The sequence below is a fragment of the Musa acuminata genome, chromosome BXJ3-1 (assembly GCF_036884655.1).
Source record: "Musa acuminata AAA Group cultivar baxijiao chromosome BXJ3-1, Cavendish_Baxijiao_AAA, whole genome shotgun sequence".
In the NCBI taxonomy this organism is placed as follows: domain Eukaryota; kingdom Viridiplantae; phylum Streptophyta; class Magnoliopsida; order Zingiberales; family Musaceae; genus Musa; species Musa acuminata.
In genome coordinates this window covers 13,292,941-13,320,274 of record NC_088349.1, presented here as the reverse complement: position 1 = coordinate 13,320,274, position 27,334 = coordinate 13,292,941, and the positions used below count along the sequence as shown (strand labels likewise).

Genomic DNA, 27,334 nt, shown 5'->3' with positions numbered 1-27,334 from the left:
CATGGCCTTCACTCCTTGAATCCATAGCCCTTCTTACCATCGTGTTGTTCACCGAAGTGGAACTTCCAATAGCTCCCAATCATACCTTCGTATGATCTAGTCCCTCACGGGACTAGATTGTGTGTATCGCATTGCCAATAACTGTTCCACCACGATCCGCTGCACCATGTCGCCTTCTGGTGACATCTCCATTGCATTCTGATCCTTGTGGAATAAACTCGAATTGTGAACCCTCCATGTGTGACCTCTGCAATACATTGCAGGGTCTCGTCCACCTTCGATTTTGTTCGCTCCTTTGGCAATCGACCTTCATCCACCCACTCTTGGGTCACACCTAGATGAAGCACCGCTCTAGGATAGTCCGTCGCCTAGTAGCTCCCAAGTCCCCCGACTTCGCTGCAATTAGTGCACCATTGTTTGGATCCTGGGCCTCTGCCCCTACCAGCACAATCTCCGCTGTGCACCGCTTCCTTCATGGCAACTTGAATGGTAACACTGTGGCATATTCTTCAAGAGTACCCACCTCTGAGTCCTCTTGCCCTGTGCTAAGGCCTTCTGAACCCAATTTCGCCTCCTCAAATTGAGTCGCCTTAGTTCCTCCATCAAATGCTTCTCCGAGGTAAGGTGCATGTGCCCAGAAGCTCCCTTCGTCTTCGGCACCATGCAAGATGAGTCCGCTCCGTCAGAATGAAGGACCCATGAAACAACATAATCCTACTCTTGCCTCTGCAAGAGTTCATGTCCTTGACCTCTGTCTAAGGAAAGCACTGTGCCTCTGCTCTATGTTCAAACTTCTATGCTGGCTCCCTTCATACGGCTTGGGTACTTCACCAAGTTACACCCAAGTTGCTCCGCTCCTCGTTTTTGCATTGAGTCGATGGTGGCCCTCATGCCCACCATTCCACGGGTCAGCCCTACCTTGAGTCTGATCTCCATATCGACTCCAAGTGTGCCTTCATTTGAGTTGTTTTGGGTCGCTCCCCTACTTGATCTTGCAATGCATCCACCAATGCATTCTCTCGAGCGAGATCATGCGACGACTCCTCGCCGCTTGCTCGGTCCATTGAGCTTCGTGGAGTTGTTGTTTGTTGAGGTACTCCTCCTCAACATGTGTGGACCGTCGCACATGATTCTTCCTCTGGAGAGCCGGGACTTATCTCTCCTAGATAACTGTCCCATTGGAGCAATATCTCTCTTCGTTTCGAAGACCACCATCCCCTTGGACTACTCCGATCTGCTGAACAAACTATGCATTGTTCTGCCTCCTGCAAACGCACTTGCTAGATTGTGACTCCACGTCAATACAGTCCCCCGCTGCACCACTCAAGGCCTAGCAACATGCTGAACTCATTGCACACTTCAACCTCCTACGGACGTATCCTTCACATGCCGAAGAGAAAGTTTCAATGCTCCATGGCGCCGAGTTTTGGTCGCCTTGGAATGGTCGCGAACATTCCATCGTCCGCATACAAGCCCATGCATGAGTACCGAATTCTTCGAGTTAGCAATTCCTCTCACCTCTGTGAGCTTTGCATAACTCTTTCGGCCGTTGAGCAACTCATTCCACCTTGCATGGTCTCATCCTTTACCAAGCGCCTCGCTTGCCTTGAGCACCATCAAGTATAGTTGTCAATGTTGAGCCGTAGCTCAAACTCAACCATCCCAACCTTTGTGTGCTCCACATTCTTCCAAGCTTGCCTGTTCTCGTGGTGCCTCTTGTGCGAAGGGTTGGCCATTCCTCTAAATGCCAATGTCAGATGCCCGCTCCTCCGAGCGACTCCTTTTCCCTACATCTCCATGCCCATTTTCCCCCAAACGGTCGCGCATGTGCTGACTGCCCTCAACGCAGCCCCGCTAGGTCCCCCACGTTTACATGCTAAGTGTTTCTATGAGTGCTTGTCCCGCTTTGATACCATCTGTCACGGACTTAGCTGGTTTTGCCTAAGTCGTGCAGCACCCTTGCGTGTCCGTCCGCAAAAGTCAGCCTCCCCGAAGTCTCCCATGTCCCTTAGGACCCACGAAAGAGAGAACGGGTTAGAGAAAACGCCTCAATCGGGATCCACAAGCAAACATCTCCGAAAAACACTTCATAGACAATGCAAATTACAAATAGACTTTACAAGCTCTGAACAGTTGCACAACAAAGAGTAAAATAATCCATTATAGACCGAGAATCTCTCGCACGTGTCCACATGACACAACATTTATTTACAAGCCTAAAGAGGCCACCAACCCAACTAAAATGAGACTATTAAGCCTTCGGCCGTCCCTCTACATGCTGTACAAGGCATGAACATACCAAAAGACATGGACATACATAAGCATTATATCAAACATCCTGTTTAGAAGTTTGTCTGTGACAATAGGGGGGGATAGATTCCTGGAGGAAGAAGGGGAGAGGTCAGGGAGTTGGCTGCTAAAGCGGTTCAGCCTTATAACCCTTTTAGTCTCATATCTCTTTTATAGAGAGCCTTATTTACTAAACCTAATGGATCTGGCCTTATTAGGTATTGGATCTCCATTTAATTATCCTAGCACATTGGATATTGGATCTCCATTTAATTATCCTAGCATATTGGATACTGGATCTCCATCAAATTATTCCTAGCTTAATAGAAATTGGATATTTATCTAACTATCAACTCTAAACTTTTATTAGGTCTCACCCAATGGATCCAATAAAACAAAGGCTTATTGGATATCACATATCCAATCTTTATTGTATTATCCACCATATATATGTGACCCTCTAGGCTCAATACTGAGCTGGCTATGAGTTGCACATATTAAAACTCCTTTTGATTCAATGAATTATCAACCCATAATAATTCACTTAACTTATCGACTATGGATATACTAGGCTACTGCGCCATAGTCCCCAAATGTGTAAGAGGATATAATCCATTGGACTTATCTGCTCTTAGTTACCATGTATCTATAGTCCCTCATCCATCTAATATCTTAAAGATCGTATACCAAGCATGATGTTGTTAAGTCCAAATGAAATCTACTTAAGCCTTGCTCTAATCGAATTCTCTTGGAGAACTCTTTATTTCTCGATCCGAATGACCCTAGCTAGGAATTTACTTAAGCAAGAATAAGCAAGACATTCTTCTCATAATACCGATAGTGGATGATCCTCTATTGACATCAATTACCTTTGTAATGTTGGTTACCACTCCTAATGACCGGTTGTCTTAGATCTATAACTTTTAAACCTATAAGTCCAATATCAAAGAGTAGAGTGCCCATTCAGGGTATCCTTGGTATCTCAAGTCTAAAAACTAGACACATAACTAGGATCACAGAACTGTTGCCTGATGATGAGATATCAATAACCATCCAACATTCCGTAAGCGGATCATTCAGTGAACTAATTCTCCAATGAGCACATACTCTATATCTCTAATATCTCCACACAAGTAACTATGAGACTAGCTGCCTCCATCATATGAACGAGTATATAGTATACCGGTCTCTCTAGTTATCTCGATGTCCATTTCGAATAATCTATGACCAAGAATATTTAGGGTTTATATTTATAGGCGAATTGGTTTCATTATCATGATTTCATCATGATCCAATTCTCATTGCACAGATATATGGATATCACAATATATTAATCAAATAATAATAACAATAATAATAATAATAATAATAATAATAATAATATAATAATAATAATAATAATAATAATAATAATAATAATAATAATAATAATCAAAAGACTATGCAACGTATTACACATATCACCACTTATGTGATTGGCTTGTAGGACACTTGTAACTAACATTATATTCCTTAGACATTGTAGTTCGCCATTCAAGAATTTTGAAGGCTTGATTAAAAGTGGAAGACTCATAAATAAAATTTTGGAATTATTTTATGGAAATAAAGAAACATTTATTTGGTTTAAAAACTTGATTTTTGGATCTAGTAACTAATGATGAATTGGTATATGGTCAATGCCATATCTAGGAAATGAGAAAAAATTGAAGTAGAGGATACTGAAACCAAACCTTATTGTGAGTTCTCTTGTTGCGTAATGCATAAGGTAGCTGGATAGATGAGATGACATGTTGTTCATCATGTACTATTGAGGAAGGACTTGGTGGGATTCAAATGGATAAATTTTTGGATCGGTGGGTGGGGTTGATGTTTCAACCTGAATGGGAATGATAATATGGGATAGCTCATAAATTTGTGGAACCAAATCAACAAAGTTATTAAAAGTTAGTCTAGGTAAAAGGGGGCCAAGTGATTTCTAAGGAAAAATAGATTCTACAAAATCAACATGACGAGAAATAAGAATTCTTTTGGTTGATGGATCAAAATATTTTAAAGCGCTTTGATTAGTGGAATATCTAAGGAAGACACATGGCTTTGATCAGGCTTCCAATTTGTTATGAGTGCAAGGTTTTAACCATAGATAACATAAACACCAAAAAATATGTAATTTACTATAGTTAAAAGTGAATTCAAATAGTTTTGTAAATGGTAAAATTATGTTTAGAACTAGTGTAGGCATGCGATTGATAAGATAAGTTGATGTGACAAATGCATGAGACCAAAATTGAAGAGGTAAGGAAGTTGAGTGAGGAGTGTGAGACTAGTTTGGATGACGTGCTGATGATGACGTTCCATGGTCCCATTATGTTTAGGAGTATATGGAGGGATAAGAAAACGAGAGATTCCATTTGTTTCAAAAAAAAAAGTTATAAAGTTTTTGAAATTCACTACCATTATCAGAGTAAAATGAAATGATGGATTATTAAAAGAACTTTTCAATAATAAGTTTGAACTTCGAAAAAAATGATAAATACTTCATATTTTTGCTTTATGGGAAATAACCACATGTGCTTTATGACATGGTTATTAAAGATAACATGGTAGTTAAATCTATTATAAGATTGCATTGGTGAAGGACCTCAAACATTAGAATATATAAGTCTAACAGGCGAATTACTTGTGTGAGAGGATGTAGAAAATGGAAGCTTGTACATTTTATTGTATTTGCATGAGATGCACGAAAATGGATGATAAGATAATGATGATAAAGGTAAATTATAAGAATAAACAATATGATTTAGAACCTTAAAAGAAGTATGCCCTAAATGATTATGTCATTCTTGAAATGGAGCATTGATGGTGGCTAAAGCAAAGAAAGATTTGGATGATATAAAAGTTGGCCACTCATAAACTCCATCTCTATTCAGGCCCTGTGTCCCATGTTGAGATCCTTCACAACAAATGAAGATGGTAAGAATTCAACAGAAACATTATTAGAAGAACATAATTTAGAGACAAATATTAGGTTCTTCTTCATACTAGGAATACAAAGAACATCAAAAAATAAAAAAGATTTTAAGGAAGAAGGAAGGTTTGCAAAACCAGTATGAGCTATTTTGAGACATTTGTCATCACCTTTCATGATATCATCTGAACCATGATAATCTGAATGAAGAGATAGATTATTCAAGTTAGATGTGACATAATAAGAAGTCCCATAATCGACAAACCGGTTTGACAATAGTTGAAAAGACTAAGCAAAAAAGTGAGCATGCGATGGTGGCACAAAAAACCAAGTAGATGATGCAGTAGAATATATAGAATAAGATGGATATGAAGGTTGAAACATTCATGGAATAACAACTTGCAAGTGATGACATTTCTTAGCAACATAACCTTGTAAGTCACATATGACTTTGTTGTTGAATTATTAATTATATTTGTTGACACTATTGTTATGATGTTATTGCATATTGCCTCCAAAATAATTATTTGGATGATTATTTTGCTAGTTGTGGATCTTGCCTTTATTACTTTGTTAAATTGACAGTAATAGAAGCATCATCAGAAGGTGATGACTCTTGCTTAGGATAGGCTTTATAGTCAGAAAGCTTATCATGAAGTTCTTCAAAAGATATAGAATTATCACGAGCACGAATCATAGCTGAGATCTTTTTATAATTTTGACGAAGACCATTTAATACATAAAAAATAATCTCTTTACCATCAAGAGGTACATGAGCTTGAGTTTTGTAAGCTTGCATGTAGTTATAAATATATTTTGTGTGCTTCGAAAGTTTGAAGAGAGTTTTTCGAAATTACATGAGATGATCAGAGATTGGTTAGCATACATTGTTACAAGTTTGGACCATACTTTATAAGAAGATTTGTAGAGGCTAAATAGAGAATGATTTAAGGAGAGAGAGAGAGAGAGAGAGAGAGAGAGCCAATGATAGCACTTCTAAGAAGATCTCGATGAGTCCAAAAAAATATATTTAGGATTAATAACTTCAAGATTATTCTCTTTAATCGTCTGTGGAGAATAAATAATAATGCTATTTATATAACCCATAAGATCATAGTCTCTTAAAAAGAATAAAATTGCCTATACCAAGAGGTATAGTTTGTAGATGTGAGTTTGAGAGGAGTTTGGATTGCAAAGTGAATGAAGTCAAAAGTATTTTCAAGGTTAAAAGGGTTAGGGGTGAGATGAGATAAATGAATAGTTAAAATTGTATTAAAAGTGAAGAAGAGTAAAAAAAAGAGAGAAAAGGGATACCGTTAAAAAAAAGATATCTTGATCAGTACAAACAAAATAGAGGAAAAAAAAGACAGATGGTTGACAGAAAAAAAAAATCTAAAAAAATATGGTTTCTGAGAAAAGTAAAAAAAAAAATAAATTCACCCGAGATTAAATTTATTAAATTATGAATCAAATCAATCTCGATAGGTGAGAAATTTTTATCATATCGTTTTTGAACATAATTAACATTTTATAACATACATGCACAAGGCCATATAAATTTCAAAAGGACACATTTCCCTCTGACATTGAATACTGTGCGGGCCGTAGATAATGTGGGCCGACGACTCTTTCAGCGTTCATGACACATAATGGCCCCATCATGCTGTGGGCCACGTGGGGGTACTTTTAAGCTGAACTAAGTACAGACAACGACTGGTGCATCCTTTCAATTAATACCAGAAATAGCTTGCAATGATGTTCTATATCCACTGCCAAAGTAGCAGAGTTGGAGTTTGTTAAGAACAAAATAGTATTTAATAATATTTTACAATCAAGACTAAAAAGATAAATGGTGATTTTTCCTCCCAAAAAAACGTTTTTTTGAATTTTTTTTCTAGGCTGTGTTTTTTTTTTATAAAGATTTTCTAAGGGTGCCTTCATCTTTTCATAATTTCCGGAATACATTGAACATAACTCAACACAGAACACCTTATGTTATTTATAATACTTAGTGTTTTTGATACAAAAGAAAAAAAGAGATACGTTGGCTCAAAATTAATAGAAATTAATTTATATAAAAATAAAAAATTAAATAAAATTATCATTATTGGCTTAAGAATGAAAACATATTTTTATGGTAGGTTTAAGATTTTAAATATCTTTATAGTGATTTAGAACACATTGTAAATCTATTTAAAAATATTGTAATAAAGAAATTAGATATGTTCACTTTTGTGGACCGTTGGATAAAAAATATGATTGTTTCATGTCAAGGATATTTTTTAAATTATGAAAAGATGAGAACCCCTGAAAATTATTTTTCAGGGGTGCATAATGATGTTAATTTTTCTGAAGTGAACGAAGAAAAAAACAAAAACAAAAACAAAAAAAAAGATTTTTCTGAAGAATTCGCTGAAAACAAATTAATTTCATAAAATAAAACAGAGATGTATAATGATGTTAATTCTTTTAGTCTTTGAACGGTCGACAGAAGAGGCGTTAGTATATCCAACGGCTCAAGCTAACAAAGGAGCGAGTCACCGCGGTTAAAAGGGAGGCGGGCGAGGAGGAAGACGTGAGAGAACCCTGAAGTCGTTCCTTTCCTTCGCGCATGATTTGAGAGAGAGAGGAAGAAGAAGGACGCGTTCCATTCCTTTCCCCCTTCCCGTTCCCCTTCCGCTCCCTTCTCCTCCCCTGCCTCCCTGAATCTTTCGCCATGGAGTCCCCCGACCTGCACGGTGATTCCTCTCCCGACACCGCCCCTCGGCGGTCGCAGCGCTCCAGATCCCCACTCCTAGGTAAAACTGGATCGCCTCTCGTTTTCTTCGATTCTTGAATTTCTCCTCTTGATCTCGTAGACGGCTGTGTTTTAGTCTATGCGAATGTGGATAGACGAAAGCGTAGTTGTTATCGGAGGGTTTTGTGGTGTGGTATCATTATACCGGAAAATATGACGAGAAAAGCAAGTGAGATTGTGCTGCGTCATGGTGCTTGTTCTAACATAGTATAGATGTTATCCTATAAAGGAAGGACCCTAGCAGAACTCCGATAATTTTGCTTTAATGCTTTGTGTAATCTGTTCTGAGAAGTATGCCAGTTTCATGATGTTCTAGATTGAAAGGAGGATTTGGAACAGGAAGAGATTAGGGTTTCGTTGACATTGACTTGATTTTGGGGACAAAACAGCGTGAGTGGATTAACGGACTAGCTTGTTTGAGCTGCAATCTCTCTGTGACTTACCTGTGGGCCGTCTAATGACTTGAGTAATACCATTGATGGTCCAGAGACTAATTTACTCTCTTGTGGTCTGCGCTTTGCAAGTTTATCTTAATAGTTCGGTTAGCCACTATCTTAGAGCCTCTCACTGAAATGACTAAGATATACAGTATAATTACTGGTTTAGGCATAAACCATTTTAGTACTTCACTTTGGCTGATGCTCATGTAAAAGGGATAATGATGGCATATCTTTTATATCCTAGGTCTTCTACAGCATCATAGCTTATCCTTTGTATTGAAGTCCAGCTTAGAGACGTGCTTCTTTTGTGCTTATCTTATTCACTTCATCCGAATGACTTATTTGTTCATCTGCTTCATCATGTTAATTTATTACTACTTTTTATCAACATGGCAGAGATTACTAAGAGTATGTTTCGAGTTTTGCACATGCTTGCCATGCAAATAAGATACCAAATTAAATGCATGACAGCAGTGCAAGTGTGTGCCAACACTAGATAAGGTTGACATAAGTCCCATTATATAACAGACTTCCATCTCAATCCATGCTGGTCAGCATGTGTTGTTTCAGCATAACGATCATGATGGCATGTTCTGAAACCGAAAGTCCTTTAGTGTGACATTAGAGTGTTTGACATGCCGTTTGTTCTTTAAAGTTTAAAGAAGTTCAAAAACCTTCTAGATTAATATTGACTTTGCTAAATTATGATCCTACATGTTGTCCTTGGGCTTCACATATAAAGTGATGATGAATTATACTTTATGAGATTAGACAAAGACTATAAATGAGGAAAAACTGGCTCTAAGTAATAGTAGCTCATCGTTATTAGAGGCTTGTCTATTAAAATGTTGGAGATATGCGTGGATGTTCAAGTTAACTGTTTCTTAAATGCAGAACTCATGCCAAATATATCTTTATACTTTGTGCCTTTGTGCAAGGCTTTTTGAGACATTAAATATCATCTGTCTATTGTTTAAATATCTTCAGGTAACTATCTCTTACAATTCCAAACATGTCTCCTCACTATCCATATGAAAGTCTGATGAAAGAGAATTGTTAGTTTTCTGCCTTAAAGATTCTACCACATTATTTAGTGTCTGAGAAAATAGTCTGCAAGCCTTTTTTATGCTGTTTATATAAAATTTTATGCTGCCATAAGATATATATTTTTCTTTCATGTATTAACTTGTCACAAGTTTCAACCATGCTGCCATAATGTTGGCATTTTATGCCCTTTGCAAGAATACTACATGGAAACATAATTTTGTTTCTTCAATAAATCTGATTTAGTAAATTCTTCTTAGATGATAAGGAGAAACACACATGCATTAGGTTTCTTGTAAAAAATGCGGCAGCAGGGTGTATCATTGGGAAGGGTGGATCAACAATTACCGAATTCCAGTCACAATCTGGAGCTCGTATTCAGCTATCACGTAATAATGAAGTCTTTCCAGGAACATCAGATAGAATAATATTGATTTCTGGGTCATTTAGTGAAGTAGTAAAGGCGATGGAACTGATCCTGGAAAAATTGCTAAATGAGGTATGGTTTGTATGTTAATTTTAGTTTCTTTTTAAGAACTATGCTCTCTCTGAAGTTTTGTTCTCCATCATACAGGTGGAAGAGAGTAATGATGCTGAAGGTAGATTAAATGTCAGGCTCATTATTCCTAATAGCTCATGTGGTGCTATAATTGGAAAAGGCGGATCAACTATAAAGTATATTTTTGTTCAATCATATTCCTTAATAATTAGTTGTCCATTGCGATACTTGAAATTAGGTGAAAATAAGTCTTAGCTCTTAGGCTGAGATTGGCCTTGTTTCCCATTTTCACTTTTGTAGGCTGATTTATTATATTATAGCATTTCATCGTTTATGCTCATCTACCACTTTTTGTGCCCCTTCGGTTTCCTGATTAAAAGTGGTTGAGGCATGCCATCAATTTTGCAGGTCTTTTACAGAAGATTCCGGGGCTGGGATTAAAATATCGCCTCAAGATAATAGCGCTGGCCTAAATGATAGGCTGGTTACCTTGACAGGATCTTTTGAACAACAAATGGGTGCTATTTTTCTCATATTGGCAAAATTAATAGAAGATGTTCATTATCCACCAACATTAAACTCACCGTTTACATATTCAGGTGTGTCTTCAATATTCATAAAGTCCTTCCTTTTTGTGGATTTTTTGTTTCCGCCGCTAATTCTGTATATTCTACAAGATGCTGTAGTTGACTAAATGGCAATTCTAGATCTCTGTATATATTTTTTTCTTCTGTTGGCCTAAGTGCTGTAAGAAGTCTTTCTTTTTTTCTTTGGTGTGCTCTGGGTCCTTTGGCATGTATTGTTTGATGTTACATGTCTTCAAGTCTCTGAGGATTATGGTATATGAGTCAGTTCTCCACTTGAATGGATTGTGATTTTATGTAATGTAACAATGGAGATTAATTATTATTCGTCATGAAAAGGGTGTTGTAAGTGAAGATCCTTATGAGGCATCCAATGAAATTGCACTGTTAAAGAAAAGAACATGAGAACCTCCTGCAATTTTTTCTGGATTTGCTTGAAGACTGCTAAGTGTGTTTATATAATCAGAATTTAATATGTTCCTGTTGTATCAATAGGTTACTGATTTAAAATGTCTCAGAATCTTATGAAGGAAGGTTAAGTGACTTGCTTGCCTCCTGGAATTCTTGATAGGTTACTGTTGTATTGTTTGATGTTACATGTCTTCAAGTCTCTGAGGATTATGGTATATGAGTCAGTTCTCCACTTGAATGGATTGTGATTTTATGTAATGTAACAATGGAGATTAATTATTATTCGTCATGAAAAGGGTGTTGTAAGTGAAGATCCTTATGAGGCATCCAATGAAATTGCACTGTTAAAGAAAAGAACATGAGAACCTCCTGCAATTTTTTCTGGATTTGCTTGAAGACTGCTAAGTGTGTTTATATAATCAGAATTTAATATGTTCCTGTTGTATCAATAGGTTACTGATTTAAAATGTCTCAGAATCTTATGAAGGAAGGTTAAGTGACTTGCTTGCCTCCTGGAATTCTTGATAGGTGTTAGCTTCCCTGGTTTTCCTGGTGTTCCTGTTGGCTATATGATTCCTTCTGTTGCATACTGCCCAGTGAGTTATGGACCCAACGGAATTGAAGGAAAATATCCAAGTAATAAGGTCAGAAATACTATCTTCGCATATATTAGTTCATGATAAGACAAAATATTCATACTTGCTACTACATTTATTGATCTTTTCATGAAGTAGCATTAGTTTTCATGTTTTGGTTGACAAATGATTCTATTGCCAAATTTTGAGTGCGATTACAAGGCTACAGTAGGTGCCATTTGTGCTGGTTCTATGGACATGCTGAGCATTTGATTGGCTGATGCTAACCTGTTGGTCAGCATGCCAGTATGACACTTCCATATTGGGCCTATGCACAAGTATGTTGACACCAAGGTACTAAATACGTTTTAATAGACATTTAGAATTTCTCAAAGATATGAAATACTTGTTTAAGGTTCAATTTTGGTGGTCTAGATGGTCTTTATCATGGTTGAATGCTTTAATTTTGGAGATGCTAAATTGGTGCATATTAAGCAAGCAACCTAAAAACAATATATGTGGACTGGTAAATGATGGTAAATGGGATGACCATGATAACTTTTGCTTAACCAATAAATAAAACTTATTAGAAAATGTTTTTTTATTGTTAGTTTATTTTGCTACACCCATGGATGAATCAGATGGTACAGTTCGTAAAAACAAATAATTGTCAGCACCTATATCAAGAAAGGATATTTTTTGGTGTTTCTGGATCATAGTAATACGCTAATATCCATGGGTGTGCTAATTCTCATTTCTTGGTGGCCAAAGACCTTCAAGTTTGTGAGTTAATTAGTTTGATGGGTACCAATTGGTTTAAGATAGTGAATCAAAGTTATACATATAAAAAGTATCAAGTAGTTTAGTAAAGAAATTCAAAGTTTACTTGAAATAATACAATTGTTTCTTGCTTCTCTGGACCTTTTGTTGTACCACCTTGATACATTATTTCAATGCAATGCTGGCTGATCCACTGAAGAGGGCTTGGCAAATTCTATAATTTGCACTACAATGAAGTTTGTTTAGTTAGAAACCAGATTATAAAAACTGGTGAACCAGATCTAGACTAATAACTTGTTTCTGAACCAGCAATTAGAAAGAAAGCATTTTGTGCTAGATTTCTGCAATATATGACTCAAAGATCTCATTAAGTTTCCTATATCTCTACCCTATAAATGTTTTACAGTCTATTTAATGTCAAGGCATCAAAAACTCAAATTGGGATTTTGGAGCCGCCAATGTTTTATCGCTTGCACATTGAAACATACCATAACCTTAAATTATCTTTTAGTCCTTCTGGAGCCGTTTTGTTTGAAATGCCTTGCATTGGATGTGTTAAGGTTGGTCCTATCTGCAAGTTATATGTTCGTCTGTGAATGCGACTGCAGAAAAGGAGTGTTTTGACCTCGAGAACTGTAGGTCTAGATATGCATGCTTGTAGTTGTAGCCACTGTTTGATATCTCTTGTACACTGCTATTACACTTATTTGAAGTCATGTCTCTACTATCATGTTTCCTTCCATGTTGCACAAAGGCGTTATGTGATAATTATACTTATTCGATTTCACTGCTGATTGTCTAATAATGCTTCAAGTTGATCGTTTAACAGGGTGTGGGATCACCTATTATTCCATCACGATCACCTCGTGGGCCCCATGAAGGCCAGAGTAACTTGGTGACAATTGGGATTGCAGATGAGCATATTGGTGCTGTTGTTGGTCGTGGGGGAAGGAACATTATGGATATTAGTCAGGTTTGAAAAAGTACACTGCATTTCTACTTTTTCAGTCCTGGGTCTTAGACTGTGAAAGTAGGTCCTTTTTCTAATTGAAGCTTGATATAAAATGATCTTAGTCTATATGTAGTCATTACAGATATATTAATCGGAAAGACGTGGTTTTACAATCTGGCAGAATGTTTTACAATCTTTATTCATATATGTGGGCTATTATTCTCATCTCTTTTACATATATATGCTCAATGATTTAAAATCTGTAATAACTTCTTCTATGTTCTCATGGGAAAGGATTTAATGCGAGGATAATGAGATTGTGTAATTCTATGTTTTTCATCAGAAGTTTTTGTTTATTTTTTAATGTTACCATGCCTTCCTGTTACTATGTCAACCGGTCTTAAAATGGTACTTCTGAGTTTCTATTAATGTTGCTCATTGTAACATAATCAATCGTTGGATTTTTTTCACCATGTGAAATTCTAATTTTCAGGTTAGCGGAGCTAGGATCAAGATATCAGATAGAGGTGATTTCTTTTCGGGCACATCAGAAAGGTAGAAAAATTCTTGGTCTTCTTCTTCTCTCTCAATACAAACTGTTGTTTTCTATATTGTTATGCAATCTAAATATGCAGGAAAGTTACAATATCTGGATCATCGGAGGCAATTCGTGCTGCTGAGGCCATGATAATGCAAAAAGTTTCATCTAATTCTGAGAGATGACAAAACCTGTTGATTGTTAACCACGCTGCATAAACTGGACGGTTTATTGAAACTGCTCTCGTGGGAGAATCCTTATTCAAACCATAAGGCTGAAAATTCTTTCATCCAGGGAATTTTGAATGTCTTTTCAGGTACTGATACTGCAATTAGAAATTGCCATAGTGGAGAATAGTTTTGTGGGAACAGGAAGAATCTCGTCAGTATGTGGATTCTTCAATCAACTAACTGTTAAGACTTCCAAGAAATTTTGTGCAGTTTAGTCAACTACTTGCCAAGAACGAATGGAACTGATAGATATTGTACACAACTTGCTTTATTGTTGGATGGAAGGCTGCTAATAATGATATTCTTTACTTATCAAACCTTCAGGTTCTTTTCATAGGTTTTTTCAATAGTAATCTAATGCTTCATTTGATGATGTTAGACTCCATTGGTTCCCATTGGTATGTAACCCCATTGGTATCGATGTATCGAATTGAGAGGAAGTTATGGAGGAAGAAATAAGAAGAGAAAGGAAGAAGAAAAGACTGTGGAGGAAGGAGGAAGAGAAAGGAAAAAAAAAAAAAGATTAATAAGACAAAAAAGAGAAGTAAGAAGAAGAGTAGAAGAGAGAGGGAGCGTCTCAGGGGAGATAGATAGATGACCGACGACCATAGTGACATCAAATGGTAGTGTTGGTAATAGCAAACACTGCAAGAAGAGGGCTTGTGATTGTGATACTACTAATCACTCTTTTTATATCGAGTTAGGATTGGATTGGATCATCAGAAACAACAAGGTATGATAATCCTTTGTTTTACTTTTAACCGTTAGGATATCTACAAAATAAGGATTCATCAATGATGGGCCCATCAGTGCCAATCTCTTGTGACAGACACTTCACTTTATATACACGAGGGAAGAAGGCTGGTGAGGTTTACATTGAAAATGTTTGGAAAAATTTCACCCAAAAATAATAACAATTTTTTAAAAATATATAAATAATAAAAGTTCTAGATGGTAATTCCTTTTGTCCCATCTAATATTTTATTGGCTCTCATCTCCATACTACAACTTCTTTCTTCAAGCTCTTATTCATTAAAAGTTTTTTCGATAAAATTCTTTTTTGGATCATTAGTCTCTTTTGATCCTGTTGATATCCATTTATTTAAACCCTTCTTGAATTGGTAGTCCTTTTCGATCTCATCGCATTGTATTCTTCTCATCATCTTTTTCTAATCGAGATCTTATTCCACATTTATCTCATCTTAATATTAAAAAGTATTGAATCCATGTGATTTGAGATGTATCGAACCTAAAAAATTAGATCGAAGATATACCCAATCAAACTATTCTAACTCTTAAGTTAGTTTTAGTCACGAGATGTCAATTGAATGTCGAGCACAATTGAGGGGCCTTTTACGGTGGGATCTCGAGGCCTTGACTTAATATCATTTAGATCACTATGGTTTAACACATGTATCCAAATTTGAATACGTTTTGGCAGCATAAACTGGATTTGACTACTATATGTACACATCTTTAATGTAACTTAACATGCTTTCTTCTTGTATTGCAGTTAAAACTAGACTCTCTTTTCCATTTTATAGACAGTAGTGAGGTGAAGGTTTCTTTTCCCAAATGATCTTGGCATCAATTAATAGTAGTGTACCAGTTGGTTAAAGATCACAATACAACTTCATGGGACCGGCCTCTGCAAATGTACAAGTCGTGTACCATGATAGGTTTTGGAAGTGACTGTCAAGGTTTGAAGCATTCTTCATAAGCCTCCAACCTTCTGATCTCCTTTGTCACGATTCATCGCGACTTCTATCGTACATTCACGTAATGATAACGCACGGCATTTTATCAAACGCATTATGAGCTTGCAGCATAGATTCAAGAAATCTCGTTCAAAAAAACTTTGAGCAAACCTAAACGATTCACGATCCAAACAAGATCCTTCGTACTATCAACTGGCATGTAATTATCACGTGTCATTCAAGTCATCCATCGTTCGCTTATGTGTACAAATATTCAAAGCGAAGAAAGAAACATAATTTTTCTTATTGAAGACAATCACAAATTTTCTTATCTCTTTTTATTATAAAATAATTTTAAATTTTCTTCCCTTCTTTTATGATTAGGAAGGATATCACAAATTTTCTCTCTTCTTCAAAGTATAAAAATACATCCTAAATAAAAAAATGAGAAAAAAAAATCTCCTTTCTTAAATTACTCGAACCCACATTTAGAAACTTCATATTACTAATTTTAGCATCGGAAGGATCAAATCAATAAATCTCTTCGACCCTAGTCTTTGTCAGATGACACCTCGAGACCGTAATACTTCCACATCGGGAGCTTGACACCTCCACCTCGGAGCCATCTTGAACAATCCTACATACACAAGTTTGGACCATATTGGGCTAACTAAGACGTTAATGACATTTTTCCCTAACAATTTCGTGTTAGAACGAGAAACGTCCACTTACCAACCCTCTCAATGAATGCTCGAACGAGGAGGCTTTGTCTCTAACCCACAACACTTTTACTCAAGAGAGCAACTATCATCCTTCCCATATGTAGATACATCAATCTTGGCACAAACGTCGATGAGGCACTGGCATATGTTCAATGACCCAAGCCCCTCACCCCAAGGATGAACTCGAACCATGTGCTCATTTCCACCGAGGTGTTCCTGAATCTCACCCATTATATACAGATGCTTACGTGTACATTATAAATTGTTGCCCTGCTACTACCTTCATCTCAACCATGAACAATGCCTCAACTGCCATTGACATCAGCGCCCGTTGGAATCCCCCTAATCGACATGATGCTTGCATCTTAGGATTATCCGCGGTCCACAAAACTACCAGCCGAATGAGCACCCCGCTCCCTAATGGTAGAGTTTAATGCATCACCGCTCTGCACCGCCCCAATCCGAGACCTAATTGATAGATTTAATGGATGACTCCCTAAAGGTGCAGCAAGAGAGCTTGTAGGGTGTCATCACTCTTAACAGCGAGAACCTCGAGGGGTAGCTCCTTAAGGTGATATCTGATTACATCATGTAGGACAACCTCCTATACCCCATGCTCATTGTTGAAGAGACCGTGATGTTCTCTATAAAGTTTCGACTGTCGTGGTCACTATCCACCTTGAAGAAGAAGAGCTGGGTACAAGCACTCATCGACCAGCTCGACCTCGGTCTACTACCAAGACCATCATCGACGATGAGATCCATCGCGACATCCCCGACGGAGAGCATAGCTGTGTATCGATCAGAATCGACATCATCCATATTGAAGGGAGGACTTGAAGCTCGCTATGACAGGAGGACCCAAAATCCACCACGGTAGAGGGAGGACCTAGAATCTGCTATGATAGAGAGAGGACTTGAAGCTCGTCATGGTAGGAGGAGCCGAAGCCTGTCATAATAGAAAGAAGATTTGAAGCCCGTCATAGCAGGAAGATTCGAGATCTGCTATAGCAGAGAAGGGACATGAAATATATCATGGCAGAAAAAAATTTTGAAGCTCGCCATTGTAGGAAGACCTGAGATCCACTACGACAGAGATAGGATATGAAATTCACCATGATAAAAAGAAGATTTGAAGCCTGCCATGATGGAAAAACTTGAGATTTGCCATAATGAAAAGAAGATTTGAAGCTCACCATAAAGGAAAGACCCAAGATCCGCTATGACAGAGAAGGAACATTAAATCTATCACAACATAAAGAAGATTAGAAGCCCGCCATGGTGAGAAGACCAGAGATATGCTACGACTAAGAGGGGATATGAAATTCATCATGGAAGAAAGAAAATTTGAAGCCCTCTATAGTGAGAAGACCGAGATCTACTACGATAAAGAAGGGATATGAAATCCTTCACAGTGGAAAGAATATTTGTCGCCCACCACGAAGAGAAGACCTGAGATTTGCTATAATGAAGATGAGACATAAAACCCACCACATCAAAAAGAAGATTCGAAGCCTATAATGGTCGGAAGACCTGAGATCCACTACAACAGAAAAGGGATATGAATTCGTCATAGTAGAAAGAAGATTTGAAGTCTGCCACAACGGAAAAATCGGAGATCTACTACGATGGAGAAGGAACTTAAAATCCACCACAATCGAAAAATGAATTGTAGCCTATCATGGTAAGAAGATTCGAGATCTGTTATGGCGGAGAAGAGATTTAAAATCCATCATGATAGAGAGAAGATTTGAAGCTCACCATGGTGGGAAAATTCAAAATATGCTATGGCGAAGGTGCAAGGCCAAACGTGCCCAAGGCGTATGAGTTAGGAAAACTTAACCAATGCTAAGATAAATCCGCTATGATGAAGGCGTAACGCCAAATATACCTGAAATGTATGAATCGAGAAAACCTAAACTGTGCTTAAGATAAATCCATTACGGCAAAGGCATAGGGCCAAATACGTCCAAGATGTATGAGTTAGGAAAACTCGACTTGGGCTAAGATAAATCTATTACGGTAGAGATGTAAGACCAAATATGCCCGAGATGTGCGAGTTGGGAAAACCCAATCCATGCCAAGATAAATCTACTATGCCCGAGGTGCAAAGCTAAATATGCCCAAGATATGTGAGCAAAAAAAAAACCCAACACCCGCTATGATAAATCTACTATGGCAGAGGCACAAGACCAAATGCGCCTGAAATGCGTGAGTCAGAAAAACCAGACATGCACAAAGATAAATCCGCTATGGTAGAAGTGTAAAGCCAAATGCATTCAAAATACGTGAGTCGAGAAAACCTGACCCGCTCCAAGATAAATTCACTGCGACATAGGTGTAAGGTCAAATATATCTAAGATGCATAAGTCAGGAAAACCCATCTCACACTAAGATAATCCCATAATGGTGGAGGTATAAGGCTAAATGCACCAAAGATGCGTGAGTTAAGAAAATCTAATCGGTGCCAAGATAAATTTGCGACGATAGAGGCACAAGACCAAATGCACCCAAAATATGAGTCAGAAAAACCTAACCTATACTAAGATAAATTTACTACGGCAAAGGCGTAGGGTCAAATGTGCTTAAGATATATAAGTTGAAAAAACCCGACCCATGCAAAGATAAATATGCTATGACGAAGGCACAATGCCAAATGCACTCAAGACGTATGAATTGGGAAAATCCAACTCGCGCTAAGATAAATCTACTACGTTCAAAGGCGTGAAGTCAAATACACCCAAGATGCGCGAGTCGGGAAATCCCGACCCATGCTAAAATAAATTTGCTATAAAGGAGACACATGACTAAATGCGCATAAGATGTGTAAGTCAAAAAAACTTGACCTGCGTTAAGATAAATCAGCTAGAACGAAGGCGTAAGGCCAAATGCACATGAAACTCATGAGTCAGGAAAACCCGGTCCGTACAAAGATAAATCCGTTACGAAGAGATAAAATGCCAAATGCGTTCGAAATGTGTGAGTCAAAAAACCTGACCAACGTCAAGATAAATCTGTTATGACTATGGTGGAAGCATAAAACCAAATGGGCTCTAGACATGTTTGTCGGAAAAATCATACCTACGTCAAAAGAAATCCACTATAACAAAAATATAAGCTCAACGTGCCCAAAACATTTAAATTCGGAAAACCTTACTAAAAAAATCCGTTACAATAGAAACATATGCTTAATGTGCCCGAAACACTTATTCGGGGAAACCTAACCCACATGATGAGATCCGTACGAAGCAACGTCGTCCTTCGCGCGGGCCACGATCGACCCAGACGACGAGTGCCATGCAGGGGTCCCAAAAGGAAATTGGCAGGGCCCACGTTGGCCCCATTGCTGCCTCCGACCATAGGGCAGGTGGCTTGGTGAGAAAGACTCCCGATTTAGCCGTACGTCCGACGCCAACAACATATCAAATGACGAAGCAGCGGGCCCCACAGCGCGTTAGACTTGTGAAATCATGAGTAGCGGGCCACACGTTGGCCCCATTGCTGCCTCCAACCACGGGGCAGGTGGAGTCGTGGCGAACGCACAGGGAGTCCTTCGTTGAGAACAGAATCATAAGGTAACAAAATCAGCACCAAAGGACATGTTTTAATTCCTGCTATCAAATGATTGCCAAACTTAAGACAAATTTATCTCGGTATTTGGAAATCATAGACAACAATTAATCTCTTGATTTCAACTTTGGCTAATAAGAAACTGCCAAGTATTCACAAATCTTATTTAAATGTAGAAAGCGAATTGCCAACATCAAATGTAAGTCTTCTTATGGTACAGAATCTCAGTATCTTAAATAAGATATGGTTGAAGGAAAATATATACTGAAGCTACCATCCTACATATCTAGTGCTACAGAATCTATGATGTAATCCAAATAATGCTGAGAATTAATTACATATAGGTTTAATCTTGACATCTGTTTGTGCCATTGTAGACGAATGCTTGTGGGTGTCACTGTTCTCCGGGATGCATGGTATCCTCCGGAAGGTCACAGTATGCATTGCCCTGGAAGAAGAAAACATTAGTCTGCTGCAGCTTCCACATTTTTTAGTTTGGTATACAACATTATATCTACAAGAATTGTGTGCTTCTTACCTCTCCAGTTAGATGTGCTACACATCTCTTCTCAGCAAGAAGCTCAGCCTCAGTCTGCAGCAAATTGAAGGAGACAAACGTAAGGCAAGGCAGAGAATGATATATTAACCTTTCACGCCCAGTGTATAATATGAGACCAACCTTCTTAATGCGATCACAGAGATAGTCCGATTATCACATCCTTCACTAACTCATAGTCACCATCTCCCTGAGAAATATGAAGATTTTGTTTGAAGGCATTTCCTATATAAAAGTGATACCAGAAATATGTACAAGAACAATTATGTGGAAAAATAATACCTTCAATCTACATGGCATGCTGAAAACAATATCATCTGCTATGCCATAAGGATTTCCAGTGGCATAAACCTGTAATATACTCCATAAAATGAATTTTAAATGAAATAAATGAATAGGCATAATTCTGATCATTGGCATCTTCGAAGACCACGTTCATTCCATAAATATTACAAAACCTTTTAGTTCACTTTTCAAATTGTAAATATCAGACGATCAGCTTAAAGCAAATTTAGAGGAAAAACAAAAGAGCGACATGAGTATGTTGACTATGATGTGATACTTCAACCAACCTAAAGACATGCTTAGTATTACCTGTTGGTCGGTGAGACATCTTCCATCAACCAATAAAACAAAAGAAGAAAAAGAGGATCTGAGCTGTGTCAAAAATATTTTTCCCTGAGACCACTAGACAGCTAATAGTAAGAGCACTATATTAATTGACGTTATTTTCTCCACATAATCTGTTATTACTTGTTTCCACATAAAAGGAAAGTAACAAACTGAGAACAAACAGAGTAGAAATCAAACATCAAGACACCAAAAGAGTAGCATGATCTTTTTGCCTTTTTGTGTGGGAACAACTCCAACCGAATTGATCATGAATGAAGAGTTAGATGATAATTTTACCCCTGAAAAGAACCAGTCGCCATCTGGAGTGGGAGTGACAAGGGACCTTATGGCATCAACGGTCGAAACAGCAGTCGATGCAGCAGAAGATCTACCCCATTTTTGTATATGGACACCTCCATGCTGCAAAATGAAATAACAATGTTCAACACCAACTGATCAAAACTGCCTTATCCAGGCATATTCACAATAGGCATAATTATCACATAATCAGCACATACCTTCTGGACTCTTTCAGTGAACTCTTCCTTTAACCACTTGATATCTGTGATAACTTCAGTTACTGGCATGCCATTGATTTTAGCATTTAAAAAGTCAGGAACCTGGTAGAGTGAAATGCATATATAATGGTTACTTGAGCAAAATCTTTCTTATTTAATATGTTTATCTTTTTTTAACTTTGTAATGATTAGTTTTATCTTATTTAATGAAGTTGAAGAGACTGCTACTGACAAATAACACAATAGTAAACATTAGTTCACAAGGAAGTTTCTTGAATCTTGACCTGGGTCATCGAGTGATTTCCCTAAATGGTCATATTTGACACTTTATCATAAAACACACCAGCTTTGAGGGCCACAAGTTCACAACCAAGAAATGTCTCAGTGCTAATCCATACATGCAGAATACTAGAAAATTCATAAATAGAAGTTTAAGAAAAAAAAAAAGGTGTCAAAAATAACCTGGCATTCAGCTCTATTCTCATCCAACCTAGTTAAGGCATGGAAATTTTTGGCAGATATATTTGGTGCATTCTTCAAACAAATAAGTGCACTGAAAAGAGTGATCTTGGCAGATTAGCATTGGCACTCTATTTGAAATATCAATTAGAAGCTATTCATACTTTGTATTGCATGGGTTACCAACAACTAGGACTTTAACATTGCGCGATGCCACAGCATTGAGTGTTTTCCCCTGAATATTGTATTCAAATATCATCGGTGCAAGAAACATCATCCTCCTGAATCTTGTGTTTATATATCATTTGCATGTACCAAAAGAGAAGCAGAACCTGTTCAGCAAAAATCTGGCCACTAATATCTAGTAAGTCTGCTCGTTCCATTCCAGGGCCTCTGGGCTTTGCTCCAATTAAAAGTGCACATTCTGCATCCTAAAACACCTCGTAGGGATTTATTCCAATGCTTAAACCCCCTCAATAAAGGATTTAGGGAGTCCTCTAGTTCCATAGCCACTCCTATGCTTCCAACCAGAGAAAGGAAATTGCAAGACGATAATCAAAAGGTAAACATTATATTTCATGTAAGAGCTGGCTACCATCGTCTTAAACAAACTAAATAATCATTACCTTCAAGAGCTTGAAATGATCTTTTGGAGCCCAGTAATTTTAAGGCTATGGGTTGATCTGAACCAAAAACTTCACCAGAAGCAAGCTGAAACCCTCATGCAAAATAGTCAATAACTCAACAAGTTTCTAGGAACTCTCTATATATGTACATGTAAAAACATGAATGTACATACACAAGCATTATTAAAATTGACATATTTTGATCTACAAGAGAGGTATTTTAGATTTGACATATTAAAATTGACAAATACAGTCATGCATTATTCAGATGTTCAAAATCTATGCTCAGAGAATTGTGAATAATACTTGAAGATATAAACAAAATTTTATCAGATTTTAAATTGATATCATCAAAAAGCTACAGACAGGTTCTACATCTTAAGATACAATCTCTACATTTGGTAATAGAAGTTTTTTTTTTGATGGAAAAAGCAAAAAGGCATTTCAAATCTGAACCAAAAAATAGAATTATCTGCTGGATAATAAAGAATAAAACTGGAAAAGAAGAAATGGAAAGAACTTAGAATCTACTATGCTTTTACCAGTGATAACTACAATTATTGGCAAGTGTCCTTTACAGCAATAAGTGAATTATGGAACATCATGAAAATGTTCTAAATGTTAAAATTCTTAGGCACATAAATTCAAATATATGACACGAGGTATTATCCAAATTACCAAATTTTCTGTCATTCCAATGAAGAAAATTGTCATGCTTACAAGTTTGTCTGTCATCGATATCACTTTTGCCACTTGTTAGACCGAGTATTTAGCTCAATATTACTAGTTGTCTTCTTCTTTTAATAAAGCTGGTAAATATCTTTTATCATTATCAAATTTCTAAAACCACCATGAATCTTCATGGAACACGAACATAGTAGAGATAGCAATAGCAGGACAGATGACGTGACAAGATGAAAATTATAAACCACCATAAACAATGAACAATGAAAACAAATTTGAAGGAAGCTAAAGGATCAGGCCAGAAATCCTTACTTTGAAAAGTAGATGATTAGATATCATTCCAGCTGCACCTGATATTGCAATATTGATCAAACTTTTCCATGACTTTGTCTTCTCATCCTAGAAAAAAACATTAAAATATGCACATAAAGTTGTGTGCATGTCATGAAATTGGGCATAAATCATTTTTAGATGACCATCTCAAATAAACCATCAGAGTTCTAAGCAATTTATTTTATAAATCCTATGAATCAGTGTAATAGATCTAACAAAATATTTCCTGATATAATAAATAGTAGTTGAGATTTACCTTCTCCCAAGCCAGAATGGACTGAACTAGTTACATTTCAGTCCTCACTTCCTAGTTGCCCTTTTCTCTAACTCACAATTGGTTCTTGATTGTTCTGACGAAAAATTAGACATAAGGATCATGATTGCAAAACGTTAACATACTCCGGAAGAGTATTGGTTTTGGTGCAAAAGAAATGCTATACCATCATACATGTATTGTTTCTGATGGAAGTAAATGATTGTGAACAGTTTCATATGACTTCTAGGTAACTTCAGTAGCTTGTGCAACAGATTATCCAATATAGGCACATCAACAATGATCGAGATTACAGTGTATGATCTTTATTGCAGGAAGTGCAGTTCCAAAAGGAAGCTAAACAGCTAGTAAGATTAGGAGTGGGAAGTGTCAATTGAGATATTACAGTGATCACTAAACGTAATTGCTTCACAACTGACCAGAAATGAAACCAGAAGAACAACTCAAGCATCAAGAAACAAACGACGTACTCTTTTAGACAAACAATTTAGATGGTGAGAAACGGAAGAAAGCATTACCGCCTTCAGGTCATAGGTGGTGCAGAAAACCCCGAAACACTCCCGCTTGCTAGATGCATTGGCCGGAGTGGTGTGCAGGACAGGAGCCTGCACTTGGCTACACAACGACAACAGAGAAATAGTCCAAATTACAAGCAAAAGAACAGAAGACGACAAGAATATCAACAAGCGGGGATGAACAACCGATACAAGAACCTAATTCGGTGCAACAGAGCAGAGAATTCTGGGAATCCGGCGAGCGCTGCGGGGAACGAAGCGACGCCTATTCTTGAAGGCGATGAGAGGGTTACTGGGAGTCGATGAGAGATTACTCGGTGGGAGAGCTCGTAACTTCGCGTACGATGGAAGAAAGCATTACCGCCTTCAGGTCATAGGTGGTGCAGAACACCCCGAAACACTCCCGCTTGCTAGATGCATTGGCCGGAGTGGTGTGCAGGACAGGAGCCTGCACTTAGCTACACAACGACAACAGCGAAATAGTCCAAATTACAAGCAAAAGAACAGAAGACGACAAAAATATCAACAAGCGGGGATGAACAACCGATACAAGAACCTAATTCGGTGCAACAGAGCAGAGAATTCTGGGAATCCGGCGAGCGCTGCGGGGAACGAAACGACGCCTATTCTTGAAGGCGATGAGAGGGTTACCGGGAGTCGATGAGAGATTACTCGGTGGGAGAGCTCGGAACTCCGCGTACGATGGAAACATATCCGACAAGGCCGTGGCGGAGGAATCGGAGGTGGAGTGATGAGAGGTGGGAAGAGTGGCGAGTGATGGAGGGGAACAGAGGAAGAGATAGAACGGGGAGGGAAGGGATCGGGCGGTGATAGACTGTTTTGAAATGTATAATCGCTGAGAGGACACACGAACGACGCGTGGCGGTGGCAGAGCAACTTGTTTGGGTTCGATTGGGTTCTCGGGCGATTGGTTTAGATCGGGTCCGGTCCAGATCAACCAGAAATGTTCGTCTGTTTTTGTACTTGGTTGGTGTGAGGGAGACATGCTTCGAGATGCGTGTATAGGTTATGGACGTCTGGATTTCGCTCTTGTTCTGTGTCCGGATGGAATCGAACCTTGTATTTGTGTGTGGGGGAACGAAAGGAACTGTTCGTCTGCTTTTATACTTGGTCGTCTCGGCATGGAATCTGGGGAAGGTGGGAGCGAGAGGTGCTTTGAGATTCGTGGGAAAGTTACGGACGGCTGGGTTCGTTTCTCTTTGCTGTACCGGAGAGGAACCAAACCTTAAGGTGATATATAGGAAATAATTGTGAGACTTCAAGTCGTCGGTTGACTAGAGTAATGATGTTGGACATCAATATCCTTGTAAAGTTATTCAAATTGTATAATTTTTTTACTTTGATGTATCCAAAATTATTTTACATGGTCGATAATCTTATAAATTTTAATGTCAGTTTTGATTATCAATTCGAAAACCAACATAATATACTTCTAAAGGTTATTATATCTTATATTAATTATGTGATTATATCTAATTGATAAGATATATTATAGATTTGATTGGATTCTGATGAAAGTTATCGGCTAATAGAAAGAAAGTCTAATTATGATAGAATTCCTTAGGAGATGATCTTCGTGAGGTGGATATATGACAATCGATTACGATTCTTCTCTCATCCTTTTTGTTCTTTAGTCTATCAATTCAAGTAGTCATATGAATGAATAGAAAGATAAGAGAAGTAGAGTCTAGTTCTCTTTACAGATTGATATTATTGTAATTTTCAGATCCGAAGACAATGCCCTTATAGATCTGATCAAGTTCTTTCTAGATGATATTGAAAGCATTGTAAATCTGATATATTTTTATTTGATTTTAATTCTGATATTAAAATATTTTTATATAACAAATAATATATTATGATTTTACGCTTATATCTTAAGTATCAAATCTCAAAAGGGTTAGAAGATTACTTTGATACTCAAGTTAATTAGAGATTTAAACTATTCAAAGTAAAAATGAGAGTTAAGAAAAAATTAATCTTAAATCAAAATAGTTTAAATAATCAAAATATTAATCGAAAATTCTTTCGGATTCTACGAATCAGTCATGATCGACTTGAGATATTTGATCATATTAGAGAATAACAACTTAAAAGCAAAAAGTCATGAAATAATATTCCATTTCTCATCATGCTTCAAATAAGTTTATTTTATCTTATCTAAAATCAGCCCCTTTCGAGAATACCCAATTTCATCTAAAGTTGATGCTCAATTTCAAGTCAGCTACACCATGGTCGCCATAAGCATAACACATGCCTCAATTTGGCTAACCTATCGATATAGCAAACACATGTGGAATATAGTTGGACATAGTAACAATTTGTTTATATGTCGATTATAACTGCACTATCAATAATGTTCGTATAAAATATCCTCCCACAAATTAATGGAAAACAAAAATAGAGCAGTGGTTGATGACACTGACTCAAAAGCACACCCTAATTAGAGTCCAATGTGAAGGAAATCAAGCGGACTGATGTCACTATATGCTTCGTATGTGGGTTCATGAATGCGAAGGTGGTGAAGGCGCATGACTGATAAGTTGTTACATCCCAATTATTAATAATGAAGCATTATAATATTATGAATTCTGAGTTTCATATGATGAGAATAACATCCAATTTTGTTAACATTCACTTTGT

At 37.4% G+C, this 27,334-nt stretch overlaps 1 protein-coding gene and 1 pseudogene across 1 annotated transcript; one reads left to right on the top strand and one right to left on the bottom strand.

The window, feature by feature from the left end:
* The first annotated feature begins 7,808 nt into the window (after positions 1-7,808).
* Positions 7,809-14,438, top strand: LOC135628657 (protein BTR1-like). Its single transcript, XM_065135462.1, has 8 exons — positions 7,809-8,052; positions 9,796-10,034; positions 10,110-10,210; positions 10,443-10,633; positions 11,558-11,673; positions 13,214-13,357; positions 13,830-13,891; positions 13,972-14,438. The coding sequence occupies exons 1-8, from the start codon at positions 7,971-7,973 to the stop codon at positions 14,057-14,059; spliced, it is 1,023 nt and encodes a 340-aa protein (XP_064991534.1). The 5' UTR covers positions 7,809-7,970; the 3' UTR covers positions 14,060-14,438.
* Positions 14,439-20,192: 5,754 nt separating this feature from the next.
* LOC135628224 (malate dehydrogenase [NADP], chloroplastic-like) lies at positions 20,193-24,922 on the bottom strand (annotated as a pseudogene).
* Between the last annotated feature and the right edge of the window lie 2,412 nt (positions 24,923-27,334).

Excerpts from the sequence above, each read along its gene's own strand:
- LOC135628657 (XM_065135462.1), top strand. The coding sequence starts at position 7,971 with ATGGAGTCCCCCGACCTGCACGGTGATTCCTCTCCCGACACCGCCCCT. Across the intron at positions 11,674-13,213 it reads GAAAATATCCAAGTAATAAG|GGTGTGGGATCACCTATTAT; the intron begins GTCAGAAATACT and ends ATCGTTTAACAG. Across the intron at positions 13,892-13,971 it reads TTTTCGGGCACATCAGAAAG|GAAAGTTACAATATCTGGAT; the intron begins GTAGAAAAATTC and ends CTAAATATGCAG.